General features: G+C 31.2%; 1 protein-coding gene across 1 annotated transcript in view; it reads right to left on the bottom strand.

The window, feature by feature from the left end:
- Nucleotides 1–11242: 11242 nt before the first annotated feature.
- LOC136973290 (beta-1,3-galactosyltransferase 1-like) overlaps nucleotides 11243–22471 on the bottom strand; it is a 28932-nt gene continuing 17703 nt past the window's right edge. The window contains exon 2 of the mRNA XM_067268020.1: nucleotides 11243–12459. Coding sequence (XP_067124121.1) covers nucleotides 11356–12450 — 1095 coding nt within the window. The 5' untranslated portion in view covers nucleotides 12451–12459 and the 3' untranslated portion in view covers nucleotides 11243–11355. The remainder of the gene's footprint in view (nucleotides 12460–22471) is intronic.

The raw sequence follows: 22471 nt of genomic DNA, 5'->3' as shown, positions 1-22471 counted from the left end.
AATTTCTGTAAGAAAATTTTTTAATACCTTTTTTGCATGCCTTTTAAATACATATCTAATTGCGGCTCGCGAAAAATTTCAAATTTTGAAAAATGGCTCGGACTATCAAGGAGCTTGGCCACCCCTGGCATATAATATGTCTGATAAACACGCTAAACGATATGCCAAATTCTTGGTCTACGTAAAACCTATAAATAAATATTAGAAATTAATTAATTTTCCTAGAGGTAGGCAGTTATGTTTCCATCTCGTATTAAATTTAATAATTATAAATAAATAATTTTTAATTTAGATATTTCTAAAATTTAATTTGGAATTGGTCATTAAATTTAATACGAGATGGCAGCACAACTGCCTACCTCTAGTCAAAGTCGTAGAGAAACCGTAATATGTGCTAGATTACTATTCGAATTGTTAAACACAAGATCGTGTTATTAACTCAATTACTTGGCTTTTGACTCCACCTTTATTTAGTTGATACGGTAACTAATTTTACACGTTTCGGGCTTTTTGCCCCTCATCAGTCAACTAAAACAAGAATAGGATATACAACATTAAAATTACTTTTACAAATAAATTGCGCAAATAATTTAAAATACACATATAGGCTATATTTTACACGTACCAGTTTTTCCCCCCGATATGGCACTTGTACACGCTTAAGTCTGTACATCACAAACTTGAAGAATAAGGTGGTCATAGAACCATTATAAAATTCTTTTATATCTGTTTAAAACGGTAAAACGATGTATAAAACGACGTATCAAAATACACAAAGTATATCTATTAAAATTTTTTTGAATCTCACCTCTTGCTCTTGTAATGTGTTCGGTGTCCATAACGCTGGCTGAGGTACGCTAATTTCCTTTTTCTTTTTTCGATGGTGTTTGCCGTTTCTAACAGTAGTATCTTAATATAATATAATAATAATAATATATTCTTATATAGTAGCTATTAACTACTGTTAGAAACGGCAAACACCATCGAAAAAAGAAAAAGGAAATTAGTGTCCTCAGCCAGCGTTATGGACACCGAACACATTACAAGAGCGAAAGGTGAGATTCAAAAAAATTTTAATAGATATACTTTGTGTATTTTGATACGTCGTTTTATACATCGTTTTACCGTTTTAAACAGATATAAAAGAATTTTATAATGGTTCTATGACCACCTTATTCTTCAAGTTTGTGATGTACAGACTTAAGCGTGTACAAGTGCCATATCGGGGGGAAAAACTGGTACGTGTAAAATATAGCCTATATGTGTATTTTAAATTATTTGCGCAATTTATTTGTAAAAGTAATTTTAATGTTGTATATCCTATTCTTGTTTTAGTTGACTGATGAGGGGCAAAAAGCCCGAAACGTGTAAAATTAGTTACCGTATCAACTAAATAAAGGTGGAGTCAAAAGCCAAGTAATTGAGTTAATAACACGATCTTGTGTTTAACAATTCGAATAATAATTTTTAATATTTATTTATAGTCTTTACATAGCCCAAGAATTTGGCATATCGTTTGGCGTGTTTATTATGTAACTGGCGATTTGGAAAAATGTGTGATCACAAACGACACTAAGATGCTAACGGAACGAGTACTAAACACAGACTGATGGAGCATGCGCACAATCCAGGACTTTACCTCTCCTCATCACTGGTTACGCGAGGTGCTCGTTAAGCGAGGTTCAACTGTACTTGTATTGTACCGACATATATATCACAAATCGTACTGTTTAAACTTTGTCTATGACTATATTTTAAACCACACTCAGAACCGGTTCTGATAGGTGTGCAGTTCGTGCATCTACGCAAGCGGCCAAAATCCTAGGGCGACCGATAGTGCACTTTAGAAAATTAGATTTAAATATAATTTATTATTTTGATACTAGAAATCCCCCGCCAACCATGACGGACTATTTTCAATGAGAAAGTAGAGATTGAAGAATTCAGAAGAGTACAGATTTCAAGAAATTCAAGAAGAGTAGCTTATGTTTCTACAAATTAAGTATTTTATACAGCCCGTAGAGGCATAGTTAATGCGCGATAACACATTTTAAACCACAGGCTCGTTAGATTACTTCCGATTGGATAATAAAACGTCACATATCACTATAAAAAGTTGTTTTTTTTTAATTGTAGAAGCGACACGGTCCGGCTATTTTTTAAATTTAAATTTAAAGAAGTAAGTTTAAAATACGCCATTTGAAAAAATATTTTAAAACGCAACTTAAGAGAAATTCTGTCAAGCATGAACATCGCGTGGTCATTGACGTCACTGCAACGTAAGTGCGATCATAACTTTTAATATCAAAAGAAAAGGTAAATGATGATTGATCTGCCCACCTGTTTTGCTTATTTAGATCTTAACGAATTATTTGTTTTGCCTGCAGTTAAAGTTTCAAGGACAATGGTAGGAATAAAATATCGTATTTTGTTGCACAAAGAAATTCAATGGCAATTGATATTTTAAACGCCACACTTACTACATTCTATCTTATTTAACGTATAACGAGTTCAACAACGTTGACAATTCGATGAACAAATGGCACACGTGCTATTTTTATTTTACTCTTCGTATCAGGCGAAAAGGCCGACATTGCGTATGAAAAATTCATTCATTTATAAATAATCTCAAAATTTAACTTATTTTCAGTTTTAACTAATCGAAATTACGAATAAAGCATTCATAATTTGTAACAATGACCAGAAAATACCACATATCCAGTCTCGCCATTAGCGCTGTTCGCCATAGCGGCATAATTTAGAAGTAATGTCGGGCTAGATGCTTGTCCATACACCTAGCGATGTCATGACGTCGCTCGGCAAGTTCGGGCTGAAAAGCAGGAAGTGACGTTGAAAACAGACAGCAGTTTTTGTGCTATGCCGCCCAACGTTTCCAGATTTTTAATCAACTGACAGAAAATGTGGGGAATTTTCTGGAATGACATTTTGTTTTCACTTTGATCTTTTTTAGCATACTAAACATAAAAATTTTTACATGACAGAACGTATGAAATACTGCTTCAACATTGTAATCGAATTTGTTATTCGGAATTATTCATTAAAACAATTATTTTAAAATGATATTCCTATTTCTAACAAGTGAGTGACAGCTTAACATGTTATTTTTGTTTTCCAGACTCCAAACTGATGTCACCAGCAACTGCATTAATTAGTAAGTAAACCAGACAGCGATAAATAATTTGAAGTAACAAAAAAAATTTCAAAACTGACGAAATTAGCGATTTTTTTAAGTTTACAGAACTCCTGATATCCCGACTTTTTTACATTCCGGGGTCTGATCAAATGACCTTTTTTGTATTCCTCAATAATTTTGCCTCTTTATGTCTATGTTTGTTCGATTTTAATTTTATTGGAGATAAAATATTCAAGATCGATCTATCACATGATAAGCAGTAAGAACCCCATAGAGTAGATCTACATTCTGGTTCTGGTGGTATAGGTTAGATTGATGGGATCGCCCACAGGGACGATTTGCCAAGGAGGGATGTCTACCCACAAGACTTTGTATAGATAACTGCTTCCTATTTATTTAGGTGTTAGAAGTCTAAAGAAAACCCGGAAACTCCATTCTGTCAGCTCGTTGGTCAGACGCCAATTCATGACCAAACTCGACCACTGGTAGCAGCTGCGCTCGCAGACTGTAGAAAAGTGGGTACAAGCTAAAAAACAGGACATCATACCATTCATACATTATGCAAAAACCTTCGAAACTATGATTCAGCGTCGAATCAGCGCTCCCGTAAGTTGGCACTTGTTGCATCGGGGCTAACTTCGCCTTGAAAACAAGGAACTTTCCTTGTTTTCAAGGCGAAGTTTTAGTCAATATACGACAAAGTTGCAAAGGACAATCGACAAATATCGTTCATTAGTTTCTTTCATATTTGCAGAATAGACTACAAGTCATAAATTTTACGTTATTTGTTAATGGAATTTGGGACATTTTTAGTGATTAGAAAAAGTGAAACCCAAACGGAAAGGGGCACTTGACCAAGTGCTCTAATTTACGGGCACCAGAATTGTAGGTCTATATTCTGATGGGATTTTTACAGATCTGTATGAGGAATGTTGGGTGTTAAAACCATGTTATATAAAAAATTTTATATAAGATTTTCAATCATTCCCAGATAAAAGAATAGCTAGGAAATAATAATGCAGTTGCTAGGATATAGAAATAAAATGATGAATTGCATTTTTAATAATCAATAGTTGCTGAATAATAGAGAATGACAGACAAACTGACACACATTTCAAAAATTATATCTGGATAATCTATAATATTACATTATTAATCTATATATCTGCTACAAAAATAAAAAAATTAAGATAGAATTATAAAATAAAATGTCAGAATAGTTATAACATTGTTTAGAAAAAATTCTGTATCAAAATTTGTTACATTTTCAGTCAATAGGAGGCAATGTTGCTTTTACTGGTAGTGGAAAGAATCAATTATATGAGTAGTTGAAATAGAGGAAATGATCAATTCTGTAATTGTGAAGGGATACAATTAGTGAAGCGCAACGTTCCTTCATTTTCTTAATGGACGTTGCTGCCTTTACAACAGAACAATTACAATCGTCACCCAAGAATAATTGGGTTATTCAATAATTCTATTGTGCAATCCATTAACTTTTATAGGAAATAATTTCTTATAAAACATTTAAATTTCTTACTAAAACCACTAAAAGTATCCAAAAATTCAGAGAGAATTTCAAGAACATCATTCAATTAATCTTTTATTAGTAGTTAATAGTTAATATACCAGTTATATATATCTACGTATAGGCTATATTTGATTAACATTATTTATTTATTTATTTCTTCCTGTAAAATCTAAGAAAAATTCAGGATTTTTATCAGGAATTAAAGTATTTTCACAGATAAATCAGCTGAAAGTTATGAACTTTTTTTATTATAAATAAATTTAATTTTTCATTAATATTATATTTTATATTTATGTAAAGTTTTAATAAATAGTAATCTTTGTGTTTTGTTATATTTTTATTGTTTAAATTCTAAATCTTAAAATTATAAAATAATTAGATATACAAAATGGTCCAAAAATCTGTTTTGTTTTTACAAAACAGATTTTTGTGGAAGCATCATTTTAAAAATATATGATAACGTGTTTAGATACTTGAATGAGACAACAATATTTTTCCATCAGTTTTATAGATAAAAAGTACGTTATTCTAAACTTAGTTTATGATGGACAAAACAAAGAGGTGTTAACCTCTTTGTTTTGTCTATTTGGGCCACTCTGTCTATCTAGTTAATTTGTAGTTATAGTCTATATAGAAATATATTGTTTTAGTTAGGAAGTGAACATTAATTGACATTATACTAGATGAAGTTAATTAATAAAAAAGTGTAACTATATTATTTTGAATTATTAATAAAGATGTTTCGAATTTATTACAGAAGAGAAAAATAGAGGGTTTTTTTCGAGGGGGACATTTTGGAAGATGTTCAAGAAGTAAAATAACCGAATTTTTTTATTTTAATGCTAAAAGTTATCAAAAATCTTAATGCACGCGTTCTTTTATATCTTGCATGATTGTATCAGTTTGTTTTAAATAGTTCCTTCTACTTAATACTTGGTGTTAAATTTTTATATTTTTTTAGTTGTTTAGAAAATTGAGTAGTCGACTGGTGATTAAAGTATCGCATTACGTTATTCGTGTTTTAAATAATTGAGTTGATTGCCCACGACAAATCTCGCTAACTTTTCACTCTCTGATATAAAATGCATGATCACGTACACGCTGTCAATTATATTTTTATATTTAGAGGTTTCTATAAAGTGTACTTTTGTTTATTTATATATTTATTATCTAACTGATATTGTGGATAAAAATTATGTTAATTACTTAAAAAATTTGCTTTCAATATATAAAGGATCTCTCAAAAGTCGGGTTAGTACATTTTTTCCGGCAGTTCAGTAATTTGCGAATGTGTCAAAGCATTATAATTTGTGTGCTGTCATTTACAAATTTTGTGAAGCTTGTGTGTAACAAAGGGCATCATTACGGCCTATGGTGTTTCCGCCTAAATCTTTAATCAGACCGAAACTATTTTGGTGGGTCAGCCTGGACACAAAGTACCTTTCATTAAATTTTAGCTTTGAATAGTTAGCAATTCAACCATTACAATGAGTAACTGACTTTTCTGGTCGCTGCATACGAAGAGTGGGCTTGATGGTATTACTTATGTAAGTATACATAAGTAATATCATCAAGCTTCACTGCCTCGGCCATCCGAACGAGATGACTGAGTTCGAAGTAAAAGGCGGTAGTCAAGATCCCGATTCCGACAACGATGTCGAAGCAGGCACGAATGACAACGTAATAACCGATTTGGAAGACACTGATTCGAGTTAACTATGAAAAAGTAATTACAACAGAAATTCGTCTATCCTAGGTTGATGGAACTAGGGGTTTTAGGATATCCGAAAACTCGTTTGTTTTTGTTTTGGATGCATCAAGCAATGGGCATTTAAAGTTCGACGAACAATAAATACTTTAAAGCAATTAATGTATTTGAAGGTAAATTAAGTTACTCAAATCTAATGTTACGTATATGGCCTATGCTCGACAGATTATGTAGTGAGATAATTAGAGAGTTGTCTCTGTATTAGTAATAAAAACAGTACAATAATAGTATACGTAGTGTTTTTTTTTTTCTTAGAAAACTGTGTTGGATACTTGACTTTTCTCCGTTTTTAAAATGTTGTAAATTAAGATAACTAAGATGTTTCTTTCAATATTTACACACTCGTCTCCTGTTGCAAGATAATAAACCTCGGGGATAAGTACGTTTTAAAAATAAACTCCCATGGATTTAATGAGGAAGCACGGTATATATATATTTATCAATGTAGAGGATGTAAGAGATAAAATTGTACAGATAGACTGGCTTTTAGGAGGGAAATATAGATAGAGGGAGATAGAGGGTTTTTATAAATATGTAGGTTTTTGTTAGAGAAATAAAATGACCTAAAATTTGTTGTTACTCTAGTTATATATATGTTTATATATACAGGCTAGTCCAAAAAGTGTTTCTGTGTTTCTACATTACATTAGGTACTTCCATGTATGCCTCTGCACAATTCTTTCATGCCTCTGTCTACTGAAAAATTTCTTGTAAATTAAATTTCCTTTCTAGATATTTTTGATATTTCTAAATAAAAAATTTGCTTTATTTATTTCTATACTTTTGAATCATTTTATAGAATAATAATGATAATAAATGATGAAATTCAAACAAAGTTTTTAATCGAATTCATCTCTTGTAACCATTTAAGCAATGCATTTCCGTGAAAGAATTAAACAATTAGTGGGTCTATAAACGAGCTGAATTATATAATGAGGCAATAATCAAGACTGTCTCCGAAGAAAATTATTGTTAAGTACTTCTAAGAAGACGAAATAAACTTTTTTCATGAGAAATAAACCATTAAATTTCATATATAAAATGAATTTATAACCTATCCTAACATATTGAACATGGAAAAAAACATTTAAAATAAGAATTTAATTTGAATTTTTAATGAAGAACATAAAAAAATCTAGTGTTTTCATCTATAAATTTGATTCTTTTTCGGGCAGGATTAACAGGTGAATTAATTATGAATATCACTAGGGTGGAAATAATCACATATTGTTAATTCTGTTGTGGTATAAGCAGTTAAATTATGAGTAAATTAGTTATTTGAATGTAGTTTTTCATTCATAATTTATCACTTGAGATATTTTTTCGTAGTGTTATCCATTTAGCTCATTAGAAAATTAAACTAAATATTTTATTTTATACACGCTGCTTATCGTAATGTTTTGAAGCAGTTATTGACCTGTAGAAAGCTTCAAATAATTATCATATTTATGAAAGTTTAAACATCGTAATTATTTAATAATGAATATATACTCTACGTATCTTATCATCAACGATCAACTCATTTGTTAATGTAGATTCTGTTCTTTTAAACATTAAAAATCATATTAGTAAAGCTTACAAACTTAAAAGTAAATTTAGATTTAATTGAGAATTTTTAAAGTATACACAATTGTTATTAATACTAATATAAATTATCGTATATAACAGTATATGAAGCATATGTTTTTATCTAGAATAAAATGTGACTCGTCACTTTTTATTCTATTTTATTTTTTATTTATAAAAACGAAGAGTTTATGAAAATAATAATATGATTTTATTGTTTGTCTTTTTATTATGTTTAAGATTTCTTTCATTAACTCCTCCATTTAATTTCAAGTATCTACAATGTAACCTTAACATTCAAGTTCAACTCTTTTATTAATACGTATCCAGTTCTTTCGACATAAAAATCATTTAGAATTAAGCTTACAGAATTTATTTTCAAAATTTAGTTTAATTTTTAAACTTTTTATTACTTTTTTCACTTAATTTAACGAAATAATATCATTTTATGGATTTGTTACAATGAATTAATTCTTACAAGTGAAAAACTGGCACAGATCTTAACTTGTATTTTTTATCTTTATCTGTTTCTTCGGAAATTTCCACATTAAAATTGATAAAATTTAAGATGATTTACATTATTCTTCCATTTAAGAGATGTAACGTGAAAATTTTTTGTTCTTGTACATCTTTCGTCAATTTTCTATAAGACTGCTCATGATTCTGAAACTTTTACCCTTTTAATGATTATCTAACACTTTAATATTCATAGAAATACTTATTAAAATATTCTAACCAATCATCAAACCTTAATAATATTCCATATTTTTGTTTAAATATATATACAATTAAATTCTGAATTTGTCTAATTATAATGGCTAATAAAGGTGTTTATTGAATCTTTGATTTTTAAGTTTTTCATTTTATACGTAATATATTTCTAAATGATAATCTGTTAGCGTAGGAGGGTTCAAAGGATGAACTGAAGCAATTTGTATAATTATAACTTTTGTTTATTCTACAATGAAATTTTCAGTTGAAGAGGCGGGCGATTATTCTTAGATCTTAATATTAAATGATTGTCAAGTGATTTTGGTATCTGGTGTTTATCATAGATTTAATAAAAAGTCTTTAATTATTCTTCCTTTAATCTATCTACTTCCACTAAAGTGGAGGGGAAAAAAGCTAAATTAAAATATATTTTTCTGGCTATTTTAAACTTATTGTTGTATTATTTTTGTAATTTCAGTTCCTACTTTTTCGATCTGAGGTTTCCATGTTAGTTTCTTGTCATTTATTACTCCTACAAGGTAGATATTTTATAAAATAGTTTTTCTTAAGTAATATGTAACTACAAAACTTGCAGATAGTTAAAATCTTTGAGATTTATGTTAATTTTATGTTAATAAATATTTCTCATATAAAATTTAAATTTTTATGAAAATTGATATAACTAGATATTCATAGAAAAGTTGAAATTAAATTTTCTGAGTATCAGTAATTTAACTTTACTAACTACAATTTAACTTAACTATGCTTATAGACGTGTTCTGTAATAACGATTTCAAACTGCAGTTTTGTAAGAATTCAGATATAAGGTGATTGAGGTAAAATCTGGCCACCTAAGTTTTTGTATACGTAATGATATGTTGATCGTCAAATGCCTAGGTAACCAGGTTCTATTACAATCACCTTAATTGTAATCTTCAATAGTAAAATCTATAGAATTAAACTCTCATAGAGATGATCTATCATAAACACTGCAAGTGACTTATGAAAATTTATTCACAGCTTCTATTCTTTTAGAGTTAGAAGCGCTTTGAATCAGTTTTCATAAAATAACTACATAATTGCTATCGTTTCCACAAAGCAATTTGTTTGCATTTAACATAAAAACTTACTAAAAAGTTAATTTCTTGTAACTTTTTCACAGAAATTAAGTTTTATAATATTTTAGTTTGCAATTTTATAAAACTGTAAAGAAAATTGCAATTTGCAAAATCTGTAAAATTAAATTCTCATGGGTCATTTAATTAAGTTGAATTGTTCTATATAATTCTAGTTGTATAGATTTTTTTTTATCTTCTAGATATATAATATTTAGCTTAAAAATCGTCACGACTTTTCTCTGTCACAAAAAGAGAAAACAAAACAGAAATTGTGGCACCGCAAACCGATGAATAGTCACGAAATTTTTGAACAAATAAACGCAGGGTGCGGAAGGACGAATACCCCTAGTAATCGATATTAGGTATTTTTTAGGATAAGAAAACTGAGCTTTACGGGGTAGATTCTTCTGATTCCGACTTGACACAAAAACACAGATACGGTGATAAAATTCTAACGTTCAGTTTAAAACCTACAGGTACGGGAGGACGTGCACGTCCATCGTTATTACCGATATAAACGTCAATAAAAGTTTAAAACGCATACGTGCAGCCAGCAGCCTACCAACTCCAGCGATCGGTTAAAACATGCACATGTGCCGCATCAGGACACGTGTGCGAGTTTTTAAAAACTAATTTCGTCACAATATTGTGCATGTTAAATGCTCGTCGTAAAGATCAAAATAACAAATTTGTCACAGCGTTTAATGTATGTACATTAACAGCAATCGTAAACTCGATTGACTTGTAGAGCACGACGAGCTTACAACTGACAACCCGCCCATAGAGTGTACATGGAGATATTTGACTTCGAATATCTTGGTCCACAGATCAAATTTCAAAATTCCGGCTTTGTCGTGACATCTGCCTTGCCGAGTTGTACGTATTGGCAAAAAATCATGTTTACTAGTCGTGGGTTACTTTGAACTTCGATCACAGACAAAATATTTTCTGATTCACGAAGAGCTCCGCCCAAAAGTTATAATAGATAATTCTAGAATTAAATCACCTAAATAGTTGTTTTATGAGAACTTCTACATTTCTACAGCTTTTTTATGACGATCCTATATAACAACGATTCTCAACCTTTCTGAGGCCTTCATTCATATACGTTTTATTACACGGAGCATTAGCATCAATATATTCAAAAATTTACAAGCAATTCCGTGTTTACTATTCTCAGGAAACAATGAAGCAATAAACTTTAAGGCATTGAATAAAATAGAAACATGGAATTGTCTACGAACATAGTAATATGTTGTAGTCCATTAGAATAAATTTTCAATAAAATCTTTTAAAATCTTTTTTCATGGAACATTCGTGGCAGGTTTGCGGAACACTGATCGACCCCTTGGAGGAAATAATTATTATATTAAAAAATATTAAAAAAATAAATATTTTGATTTTAGAAAAAGAAATTTATTATTCTTTTGCTTTTTAAAATTATAAAAACTATACAAAGGTTCCTAAAACGGAACTATATTAGAAAGATTAGTATATATGAAGTATGTCATCGATCATCTTCCACACTTGGTTTGTAAAATTTAAACCAAATTTTGTAAATGTCTCTAGGAGAGTGCCCATGACTGGAAATAATTTTCTTAAAAGTTCTGGCAGCGGCTCGCAAAGGATAATTCTTGAATTCAGTGTTTGAAAACCGATGAATTCTAGCTTTTTGCGCTACAATACCAGTCATGTAGACATCTTCCAAGAATAAAAAAGGTACTTTTAAACTTGTCTCGTAAAGACTTCTAGCAGAGTCTGAAGTAAATAAATAAGCGGGTCCTGTAGTAAAATTAGGATATACTCGATCCTTATATTCACTTTTTGGTACATACCACTTGCTAAGATGAGAACGATGAGGAGACCATCCACTGGCTAATTTACCAAATATTGTTTTAGTTGCATTTAGAGAGCTTAGAAATAGTTGCAAACGATCTACATTTATCATCATATCATCGTCTGTTTTTAATATATACGGCACATTAACGCAGTGTTCTGCCACCCACTTCATTAAAGTGACAGTTTTAAGTGTCATGTTGCGATATGTATCCAAGCACTTTTCTTGGATTATATCTTGGAAGAATGCATCCTCCTTGTCAATAGTGAGCTGCTGATGAGGGTATGGCGTACTTCCTAATAAAAACAACACAGGAAATCCAAGTTTAGTAGCGTGTCCACCCCACGTTGCCCTAATAGCATTCCTTGCAGATCTTTTCGTGACAGCAGACATAACAATTAGAGCAACAGGTGCTTTCATTCCATTACACGCGGTAGGTTTGTTAATATGAAAATCGAAGCATGGCTCATAAATTCCAGTTATAATCTGTTTAATTGGCTCTTCCGCTACTACATTTTCGCTAATATTGACCACAGATTTTTCAGTCGTTGGGGAAGGTACTTCAGTCGTTTGATAGTTCGTGACGTTTTGACTAATTATTGTGACAGGAGATACTAAAGGTAAATGACTACGCACTTCTCTATAAAGATTCATGCTGGTTATAGTTAAATATTGTGTACTGATCATAAAAAACACTAACAGCACGGAACCCGTGAAGCACAGAAAAACTAAGAAAGTCCTCCGAAATTTGCTGCTTAGAATCATTCTAAAAATCTGTAAATAGAAATATAAAAATCAATCAATGATTTTTATTTATTGTTTATATTAGTATTAACAATCATTCTTAAATTAATTGAATTTTAATGTTTGATTTATTGGAATTTATATGTTTGTATAAAGATTTTATCACAGAAGTTTAAGTATCCTTTGAGAAGTCTTACAAGAACAAAAACATTATTTATAATCTATCAAAGGAAAATATTTTAGTTGTATACGGATATTTCCTTTCTTTTACTTTGGATGTTTTGTGATATATGTAGAATTAATTAAATTAAAAGGTAAATTTGATTTTAAAAAAAAAACATTTAGATTTATACAAGTTTTACTCAATTTGAACATGAAAATTGGAGAATTTTCTAGGATATCCTTGAATATGATATTCTTTTCTATACAAGTGTAATAGAGTAGGTATGTAGGATGGAATCCAAAAATCTATAGAATACGTATGAGTTTTGAAACCACTCTGTATATACCCTATTTTATTTTTATCTTAGTTCAAACAAATTATCATCTATGTTCTATATCTTGATTTTAATTATTTTTGTTGCATTTTATTTTATTATTTATTGTGTTCGAAGATTAATTTTCATCTAAAATTTCATTATTCATTTTCCGACTTCCTTTATTATTTTTTTTTTTTTTAAAAAAGAAAGAAAATACAAAAATATAACTATTTTTAAAAATTTTTGAATTGGAATTATCTCTAAAATACAATTAGTATTTTAGAGATAATTCCAATTCAAAAATTTTTAAAAATAAGGGTGTGCCTTTTATACCTTACTTGTCACAAACAACATTTAAGTCACAACTTTCACTTATTTTAACTATAAAAGAATTATCCGATTTTCGCCATTGTTCAATAGTATTCACAATTTTTGTTTTTGAATGATTATTCAGTTACATATTTTATCAAATATAATAGTTTTTATTTATTTATTGAATGGAAATGTCACTCAAGAAATGCATGATACTCGATGAATAGAACAATATGGACTAAATATAGAGGATAGGTGGTTCTACGGATAACGATAGGCTTGATCTGTATATCTAACAGTACTTTCGTATGATCACCGAAAGAAACGATTCTATCGGTGATCATACAAAAGTACAGTCTTCATTCAAAGTAACTTTATGACTTACTGTATAAATAAAATAAAAACTATATTTTATTTTTTATTGAAAATATCTAAGTTATTTAAACATAAATAATTAACATTTTCAATAACATTTACAACAAAAAGTGATCCTCGTGCAATCTAGGATATGAAAAAATAAAGATCCCACCAGTGGCCAAGCGGTCTTCGTACCCTTTTCCGGGTTACCCTTAAAAAGATCTCCCGGAAGGCATCCCCCTTAGGCAGATCGCCCGTGTTGCATTGCCATAAATTAGCAAACAAGCAAAAAACAAGTTTCGATCTTGATTATAAATTTTTAATTTTCTTAAATTGAATATTTTTTAATTTTAATAAACATTTTAAATAAGCAATGATTAAATTCCTTTTTCTAAAAATTTTATGTATTGCTTAATAAAAAATTCAAATACAGTACTGAATTCCATTTTTATGAAATTTCCCTACTCATAATTCCGATCTCTTTAAGTCGAAATTGATCATCATTGAAATTCATTCTACTATAATATTTTCTAAGTAAATATGAAATGCATTTTATTTTAAAACTAATTATAGTTAATCTCTTTAAAATATTAATCATATTAAACAGTTATAAAACAATAAAATTTTTCTGTTTTTAATTCGTAAAATGGATCGCGAAGTGCCCTCCAGTGGCAAAATTCAGATTAGTTAATATCGTCTGGCTCAAATCGCTGTCATCTGGCTATTAAATCGCTTTATGGTAAGTTTTGTTGCTTTTATTTATTCATATAAATCTTGTGGTTAAAATATTTTTTCACACAACTTTCTTCAAAAAGAATTCAAATGATAATAACATAAAATAGCATTTGTATTTCACACGGAAGGAATGGAGAAAAATATTTAATAATAAATTCTCCATTAAAAAAACAATTCCTCTTCCTGACTTAATATACAAATATTTCAAATACTTTTAATGCGGTCTGTCTGTATAAATCAATTATTATAAACAGTTTTTAATGTTGGTGAAGTGTATAGTCATTAAAATCCAAACAAATTTGATGACACAGTTCATAAGATTAAGCCTGTGGCAGTGATACATATGAGGCTTAACGCTTTTCAAAACCCATAAATATGTATGAATTAAATCAATAACAAAAAATCTGTAACGCCTGAATAGGGGCCAGTTACCCTTAAAAGACCTCCCGGAAGGCATTATTCCTCACGTAAAGACCATCATAAAACGCATACAACTATTACATGACAATTACGTCACACTTTACCGCGGGGCAATATAGCCTAGAAGCTTATCCCCTCAGCTACCTAATACAAGACAAAAAATATATTTTTATTACTTAATTTATATTAGTTTTGTATCACGTTTTTATTAAATAATTAGATTTTGGAATTGTTGTGCATCTGAAACCTGGACAAAATAACCTGCTGATGGCTAAACGAACAATATTATTCGCCAAATAATTTGAAGTGCTATATAAAATCGTTTACAAAATTTTGATGAATTCTAAAATTATGTCTTCTTAAAAACGATATTATATGACACGTTCTTTGTAGAAAAGATCTTACCCGAATATGGACTTCACGATACCGCCGATACCGATACTTTTCCTCGAGTATCGGATCTGGTACCGTTATATTTTTCACAGACAGGTAAGGTCCGCCCGAAACCGGATTCTGCAACCGAATCAGAAATTGAAATGAAATGTTTTCAGTTAAGTTAAACTTATATAAAACATATTAATGACCAAAAATCAATAAATGTAATACGTCAAATTTCAGAACATCATTTATCGTTTTTAATTTCAATTTATTATGGTTCATTGCGTAGTATTTGGTTGCGATTCCAACCTCAGAAAGCATAAAGATAGATCGTTTTTCCGAATTCCGGTGGTAAATTAATTTACCGCCGGAATTCGGAAAAACGACCGATCAAGATAAAAAAAAAACCCGAAGATCTTTCACGGCAAAGGCGAGCGGAATGGCTTGCCAGAATTAGCAGGCAAAACTTTACCGATTCTTCTGTGACGGATAATAAACATGTTTGCAATAAACATTTCATTTCAGGTAAATGTACATAATTGATCTTGTTTTTGGTAATAATTTTTATAAACTGAGCTTGCGCTAACTTGTAATTCGTATAGCTGGAGTGGAAAACAGTAAGATGCTTTTCTTAATTCACGCTTTAATCCAACTAAACAGTTGTTTCACGACGATTTTTTTATCCTGAGAAAAATAATGGATGCCCTGAAGAAAAAATTGGTGAGACAGTAAAATATTACGAACCAACCATCTTTGAGAAAATTCTTTCGTGGAGTCATAAAATCCTTTGTTCCTTTCAGAATGGATACAGACAGTGACACAATTAACTTTTAATCTAAAGGTTACAAATAAAATGTAGGATTTTACTTAATATTTAAACAAACTGAAGTAAAAGGTGCAATAAAAAGACAAACTTCTTATCATAATATCTCCTTTCATACCTGGACTGAATGTTTTAAAGCCAAATTACAGAGCAGAAAAAATAGTTAAATAAAACAGTAATGTTTACGAAGGAAATAATATCATTTAATTTTTTCAAACTGTTATGGCATGAAAGAACATATCAGAATGAATTGCAAGGGCTACTGATGGAAATTCTGCCTTGTAAAGTTGCTTTCTTGTTATCAATTTTGCTGTCTTACTGCTCCCCATTTTTCTCTACTTGTGAACACAAAAGTGTATGTGTATGTGAGCAAAACTTGTTGTGAAACTATTTGTTATTTAAAGGAAAACCAGCAAAGCTGTCTGATTTAGAATCTCCAGATTGGGCACCGACAATAAACACGGGAGAAAGTAGTAGATTAAAGGAACCAAGAGCAAGACAAGAACGATATCAACGTGCTATGAAAAGAAGAAAAAGTAGATTCCAAAAAAACTGCATCAGACTGTGGTTTTTTCCAATGAAAAAGTTTATGAAGTTTCTTCTATGAAAGAGACTTCGCAAGAAGAACTTTCAAAAAGTGTTGTAAATTTAAAAACAGCTTCAGATTTGTGCAATAATGGAAGGAGTATTGTTTACGTGCAAACTGAAAACGAAAAAAGAATTACCGTATTTTACGGACTATAAGACGCACTTTTTTCTTCGAAAAATTACCTCCAAAATTCAGGTGCGTCTTATAGTCCGTAGCGTCTTAAAGTCCGTAAAATACGGTATATCTATGTCACAAACAGAACATACTTCCATTATGATACATAATTTGGAGCAGGAATGCGATGCACTTCAGAGAGAACTGGCAACATTAAAAGAAACAGCCACCATAAATGATTTCTATTCCCTTGAGTCATTTCACGGAAATGAAAACACAAGATTTTTTACAGGAGTGGTCAACTTCAATGTCCTTCTGGCTGTATTTGACTTATGTTCTGCTGTTGTTCATCATTCGGAACAAAGCAAATTAACAGTTTCAGGAATTTTTGATGTGTTTGATAACACTAAGAATGCATTTATGTCACCAGGATCTTGCCTACATATTTCACGATCATCAGTTTCAAGAATTCTGGTAAAATGGGCAAATGTTTTGTGTGTTCGTTTGTCTGATTTAATTCATAGCCCAGATAGGAACATTTTACAGCAAACAATGCTTAGTATATTTAAAAACTGCCTTGAAGAAAATGTTGCCATAATAATAGATTATTTTGAAATTTTTATTGATAGACTTTCATCATGAATCTCGAAAGAAAAATGCATTAGTTTCATTTCATATGGGTGCTATCCAATAAAAGAAAATTTTTCTATATTTTATCAAATTTTATCTTTGAATCATTACCTTTTAAATCGGCTGCATAGCCAGGTAAGATTCCTTTCTTCCACGTTAACATCATAGAGTGAACGAGCAAGGTAACGTGAAACGAGCAACCAATATGACAGACGATTGTTTTCTTGGGCGGAGCAATGACGTTTGTCGCGTGACTGCATTCCCTCTACAGTGCATTGGGAGAAAACGATAATATGCAGTTATTGAAAGTATTATCATTATCCAACTTGATAGGACAATAACGTTATTGGCCGGACTAAAACGTTATTTCCCCATATTCTTAGACGATAACGTTATGGACTGATCATTGTCGTTATTTTCCATATTAACAATAATTTTCGTAACATCTATACAGTAAACTTTCGATTTAGAAAACTTTGGACTAACGGATAAAAAATTTGTCGTACAGGAAAAATTTAAAACTTTTTTTGTTTGCAAATAGAGCATACCAAACGGTTGATACAATGAATCAATGGGAATAAATTACTCAATGTTCAATACTACCTTATATTATTATTTTATTCATACTTATGCATTATAATGACATTTTAACGTACCTTGCACCTTTTAACTTATTATTAGTGTTTATAAAACACATTTCATTTAACTTTCGACAGTAGCGGACAACTCTTTCCCAATTATTCCGTAAAATCAATGGTTTAATGTGTATATAGTATATATAATATATATGTAAGTTCTTCGTTCACTTCCTTCTTTGAGCCTGGCTGTCCATTCCTCTTTTGGTCCCCAGACAAAGAATAATGCCTCCAATTGACCTCTCCTTTGTGTCTTCATTGTTCATGAATCATTTCCCAATGAGGGCGACATTTTTGTTTTCTAACACCTTTGACCAGGGATGAAACAAGTGATTCGCTTAGCCCGCGTTTCTGCTTGTTATTTAATATCTCTAGGAAGCGCTGTAAACGAAAATGGCGACTCCGCAACAGAGAAGGCGTTTTGTGTTCTGAAGTTCGCAAAGTCGCATTGTGTAACATGAGTAATCTGCAGTTAAATTGTGACTACTGTAGAAGGAATGACAATAGATATGAAGTAGTGAGTGAATGAAGAATCTGAGCATCGGTGGTATGTGTGCCATGTGACACGAGGTGCACACAGAAATTATAATGGGCAAATGTGAAACTTGGACGGTAGTTTTCCAATGCGTAAATGTACACTATAAGGTTCTCAGATGATAGTTAACATAATTAACAATATTACAATAATTTTAAAGTAGCATTCTTTTTAGAAGATTCTGTATATATATGTATATATACACATAGAGGGCCTTAAGAGAGTTTTTTCCCCAAGAGTAAATCTCGATGGTGAGGGATGGACAGATGTATTCAGGACAGACCATTGACAAAAAATTTCTGGAATTCTTTGGCTGGTTTCGATCCCGAGTTCCAAAAATGCTTGGAGACCCGAGATCGTTGGATACTAAAAGATAACATGCGAAACGAAGTACTAATTATAAATATTTAAATATTTTAAATTTTCGAGTTAGTCTACTTTTGGATTCTTCTAGATCAGTGTTACTCAATCTTTTTTTTTTCTCGGGCCACATACACGTGATAGCTATTACACGCGGGCCGGAACATAACGATTATAATAAAAAACATAATTTCTCACTCACCCTAGAAATTTAGTGTGCTGTTGATATTGCGAACATTTTCTCACAATTTCATTTAAATTAGGCTTGTAACTGCTGCATGCTACTCGTAAAATGGCATCCAGGTGTGAATCAGTAAGCCGATTTCTATATATATGTTCTTTGCATATTTCATTTTTGAGTATGACGTTTCACGCAGATACGTTGATGCGAACAACGTAAAATTTGAGCACATTTTCTTACAGAAAGGATAAAAGGGACTTAGTGTGGGCGAAGTGATCGAATCTATTTTTTGCCGCAAAAGTTTCAAAATTTACATTTTAACTGCATTATTTACGGGTCACATCCGGGCCACTCACAAAAGCTCAGTGGGCCGCATGCGGTCCGCGGGCCGCAGGTTGAGTATCGTGGTTCTAGATCCTCTACCGATAATAATAATAATAAAGTTTCGCTTTAGAACAACACAATTAAATGCATTTCAAATAATATAAAATGCTCTAATAAATAATTCTAATGAATAATTAATGGAAATTTACTACTTCATTATGAATCAATTCTATAAACTATCGAAAATTTTTACTTTTTTGACGAATAAAGTTTTTATTTACTTGATATTACTTTAATTTTAAAATATCTGCAAAATAATAAATTTTAAAATCAGAAAATCTAAATTTTTTTAGAAAGAATGTCACTTTATCAACCGCGACATACTTAAACAAGAAATCTGGAATGCAGAGAAGCCTTACGTTCATAAATAACACTGGTCTGCAAGTAAAAAATTGCATGGGATTTTTATACATTTTCGTATAGATTTCAATGAACTTGGTAAAAACGAAAAAAATACCAAAAAAATTCCATTTCGTCAATCTTTTTTGTTACCCTCAAAGTTTTGTTTGTATTTATCGTAAAATTCCTAGTTAACATAAAATTTAGCATTTTTTTTATTTAAAAAATGGCCTTAAAACGAAGACTTCTCATATTAATTCTATCAATTATAGCTGGAATTGGCAATAAAATAATAAATAAAAATGTTAATGATTGAAGAGAGTAGTGGTAGGGGAAGGTGGGTTAAGTAGTTTTAGCGTTAGGAGGAAGGTCGCATGATTGCGTAGGAACAGGTTAAAAGTTGATAGTAAGTAATATTACCCAGATATCATGTTTTGACATGTTATCTGGGATACTAGGAATAAATATAAACAACCTGCTGTTCGATTAGATCATGTTTCAACTAGCTAAATAAGTTCAGTATCTCGCTGGCCATCTAATGCCACACTCAGTTATATCCAGCATTCGAATGCTACTGTGCTTGTATTTTCATTTCTGGAATATGGCTCGCAGAGGTTGTGTAATTTCTCCCGACAGCTTCTGTTATGTTTGTGGTGAATATACAGTGAAAAGTCAACAAAGAAACATAAGTGAGTTTGTGAAGAAAGTTTATTTTGCGTATTTCAAATTGAAACTTGGAGATCAAGACAAAGCATGGGCTCCGCATAAGGTGTGCAGAAGATGCGAGGAAGATCATCGTTTGTGGTTTAAGGGTAAGAAAAACTCATTTCGTTTTGGCATTCCTATGATATGGCGTGAACAGAAAAATCATACAACCGACTGCTACTTCTGTTCGGTAGATGTTAAAGGATTTAATACAAAAAATAAAAAGAAAATATTTTACCCTAACCTTGATTCAGCTATTTGTCCAGTGTCCCATGGTTCTGAAATACCAGTTCCACAGCCACCTTCTAATTTAGATGACATCCTGAGTGAGTCAAAGGACTCAGACACATTCGCTTTCCAGGACGAATCTAGCTCAGATTTTTCTGTTGACGAAGGACCTCAACTTTTTTCTCAGAGTGAGCTCAACGACCTAGTAAGATCTTTCAAAAGATACAGCCGAATTGCTAGGATCAAAGCTAAAAAACAAAAATCTGCTATCATCTGTGACCTCATTTTCGTGGTATAGGCATCGAGAGAGAGAATTTACTCAGTTTTTCTCCAAAGAGGGAAATCTGGTTTATTGTAATGATATCCATGGGCTCATGAAGTGCGTTGAAATAGAATATGATTCATCAGAATGGTGCATATTTATTGATTCGTCTAAAACTAGCCTCAAAGCAGTCTTGCTGCATAATGGAAATGTATTTGCATTTCTTCCTATGGGACACTCGGTTCATATGAGAGAAAACTATACCGACTTGGCTACGATTCTTGAGAAAGTCAGATATCAAGAGCATCAATGGAAGATTTGTGGAGATTTCAAAATACTAACCATGTTGTTGGGTCAGCAGGGAGGTTATACAAAATATCCTTGCTTTCTTTGTTTATGAAATAGTAGAGCGGGACAGCTGTACTGGACAAAAACTGATTGGCCACCACAAGATAGTATAACCCCCGGCGAGAAAAACGTCATCAATACGACATTGGTTCCCCAGAAAAAGTTTTATTACCACCTGTTCATATTAAATTGGGACTCATAAAGCAGTCTGTCAAATCACTGCCAAGAGATGGTGATTGTTTCAGACATCTGTGTTCCAAGTTCCTGAAACTGTCTGAAGCCAAGTTAAAGGAGGGAGTTTTCACTGGCCCCTACATAAGAAAACTTTTATCTGATCCCCTCTTTTTGGAAACAATGGGAGAAAAGGAAAAAGAAGCATGGGACTCTTTCAAGAATGTAGTGCATAAGTTTTTGGGAAATACTAAGGACCCCGACTACAAAACCATTGTACAACGCATGCTGGCAGCGTATGAAGCTCAAGGATGCAAGATGAGCTTAAAAGTTTATTTCTTACACTCCCATATTGACTACTTTCCCGAAAACTTTGGAGAATACAGTGAAGAACAGGATGAAAGATTTTACCAGGATATCCGTGATATCGAGAGACATTACCAACGAAAATGGGATGTCAATATGTTGGCTGACTACTGTTGGATGCTCAATCGAGAAACCAGAGAAGGAAATCGGAAACGAGTTCGGAGAAGCATCAAAGAGAAGAAGAAAAGGTTTCATAAGAAAAAAGAGTAGATCTAAAATTGTGTATAAATATCAGAACAATCTTTTGATTAGTTGTAAGAAAATATAATATATTTAGTTCATTGTAATAAATAATAGTTTTATCAAAAATTTGTTTTTATTTTTCAAAAAACCTGTACGTGATGGGATGTTACGGAAGTCATTTTTAGAATCTCCATTCTTTAAAACATATAATTCAGCAAAAATATGCCATGCAGCTGAAATATTTTTTTTTTTTTTTTTTTTGCAGACCTGTGTAATTTCCGTAAATCTATACTCGGAAAAGATTTTCGATTGCTTAACATACTTCTCCCTTCAAAATTATTATATTCTGTTAATTCCGAATGTTCAGAATTACCATAGATACTGCGTAATCATGAATCTCTTTCTGGATCCGAAAAATAATGTATATAATTATATTTTTTCTGCATTAGTAATTACTAAATTAATCTCCTAGTCTTGCAAGTTTTTATCTAACGTACTCTCTGTAATG

The sequence above is a fragment of the Centruroides vittatus genome, unplaced genomic scaffold (genome assembly GCF_030686945.1).
Source record: "Centruroides vittatus isolate TY-2023 unplaced genomic scaffold, ASM3068694v2 contig_3127, whole genome shotgun sequence".
NCBI classification, from domain to species: domain Eukaryota; kingdom Metazoa; phylum Arthropoda; class Arachnida; order Scorpiones; family Buthidae; genus Centruroides; species Centruroides vittatus.
This window is presented reverse-complemented; position numbering and strand designations above follow the sequence as displayed.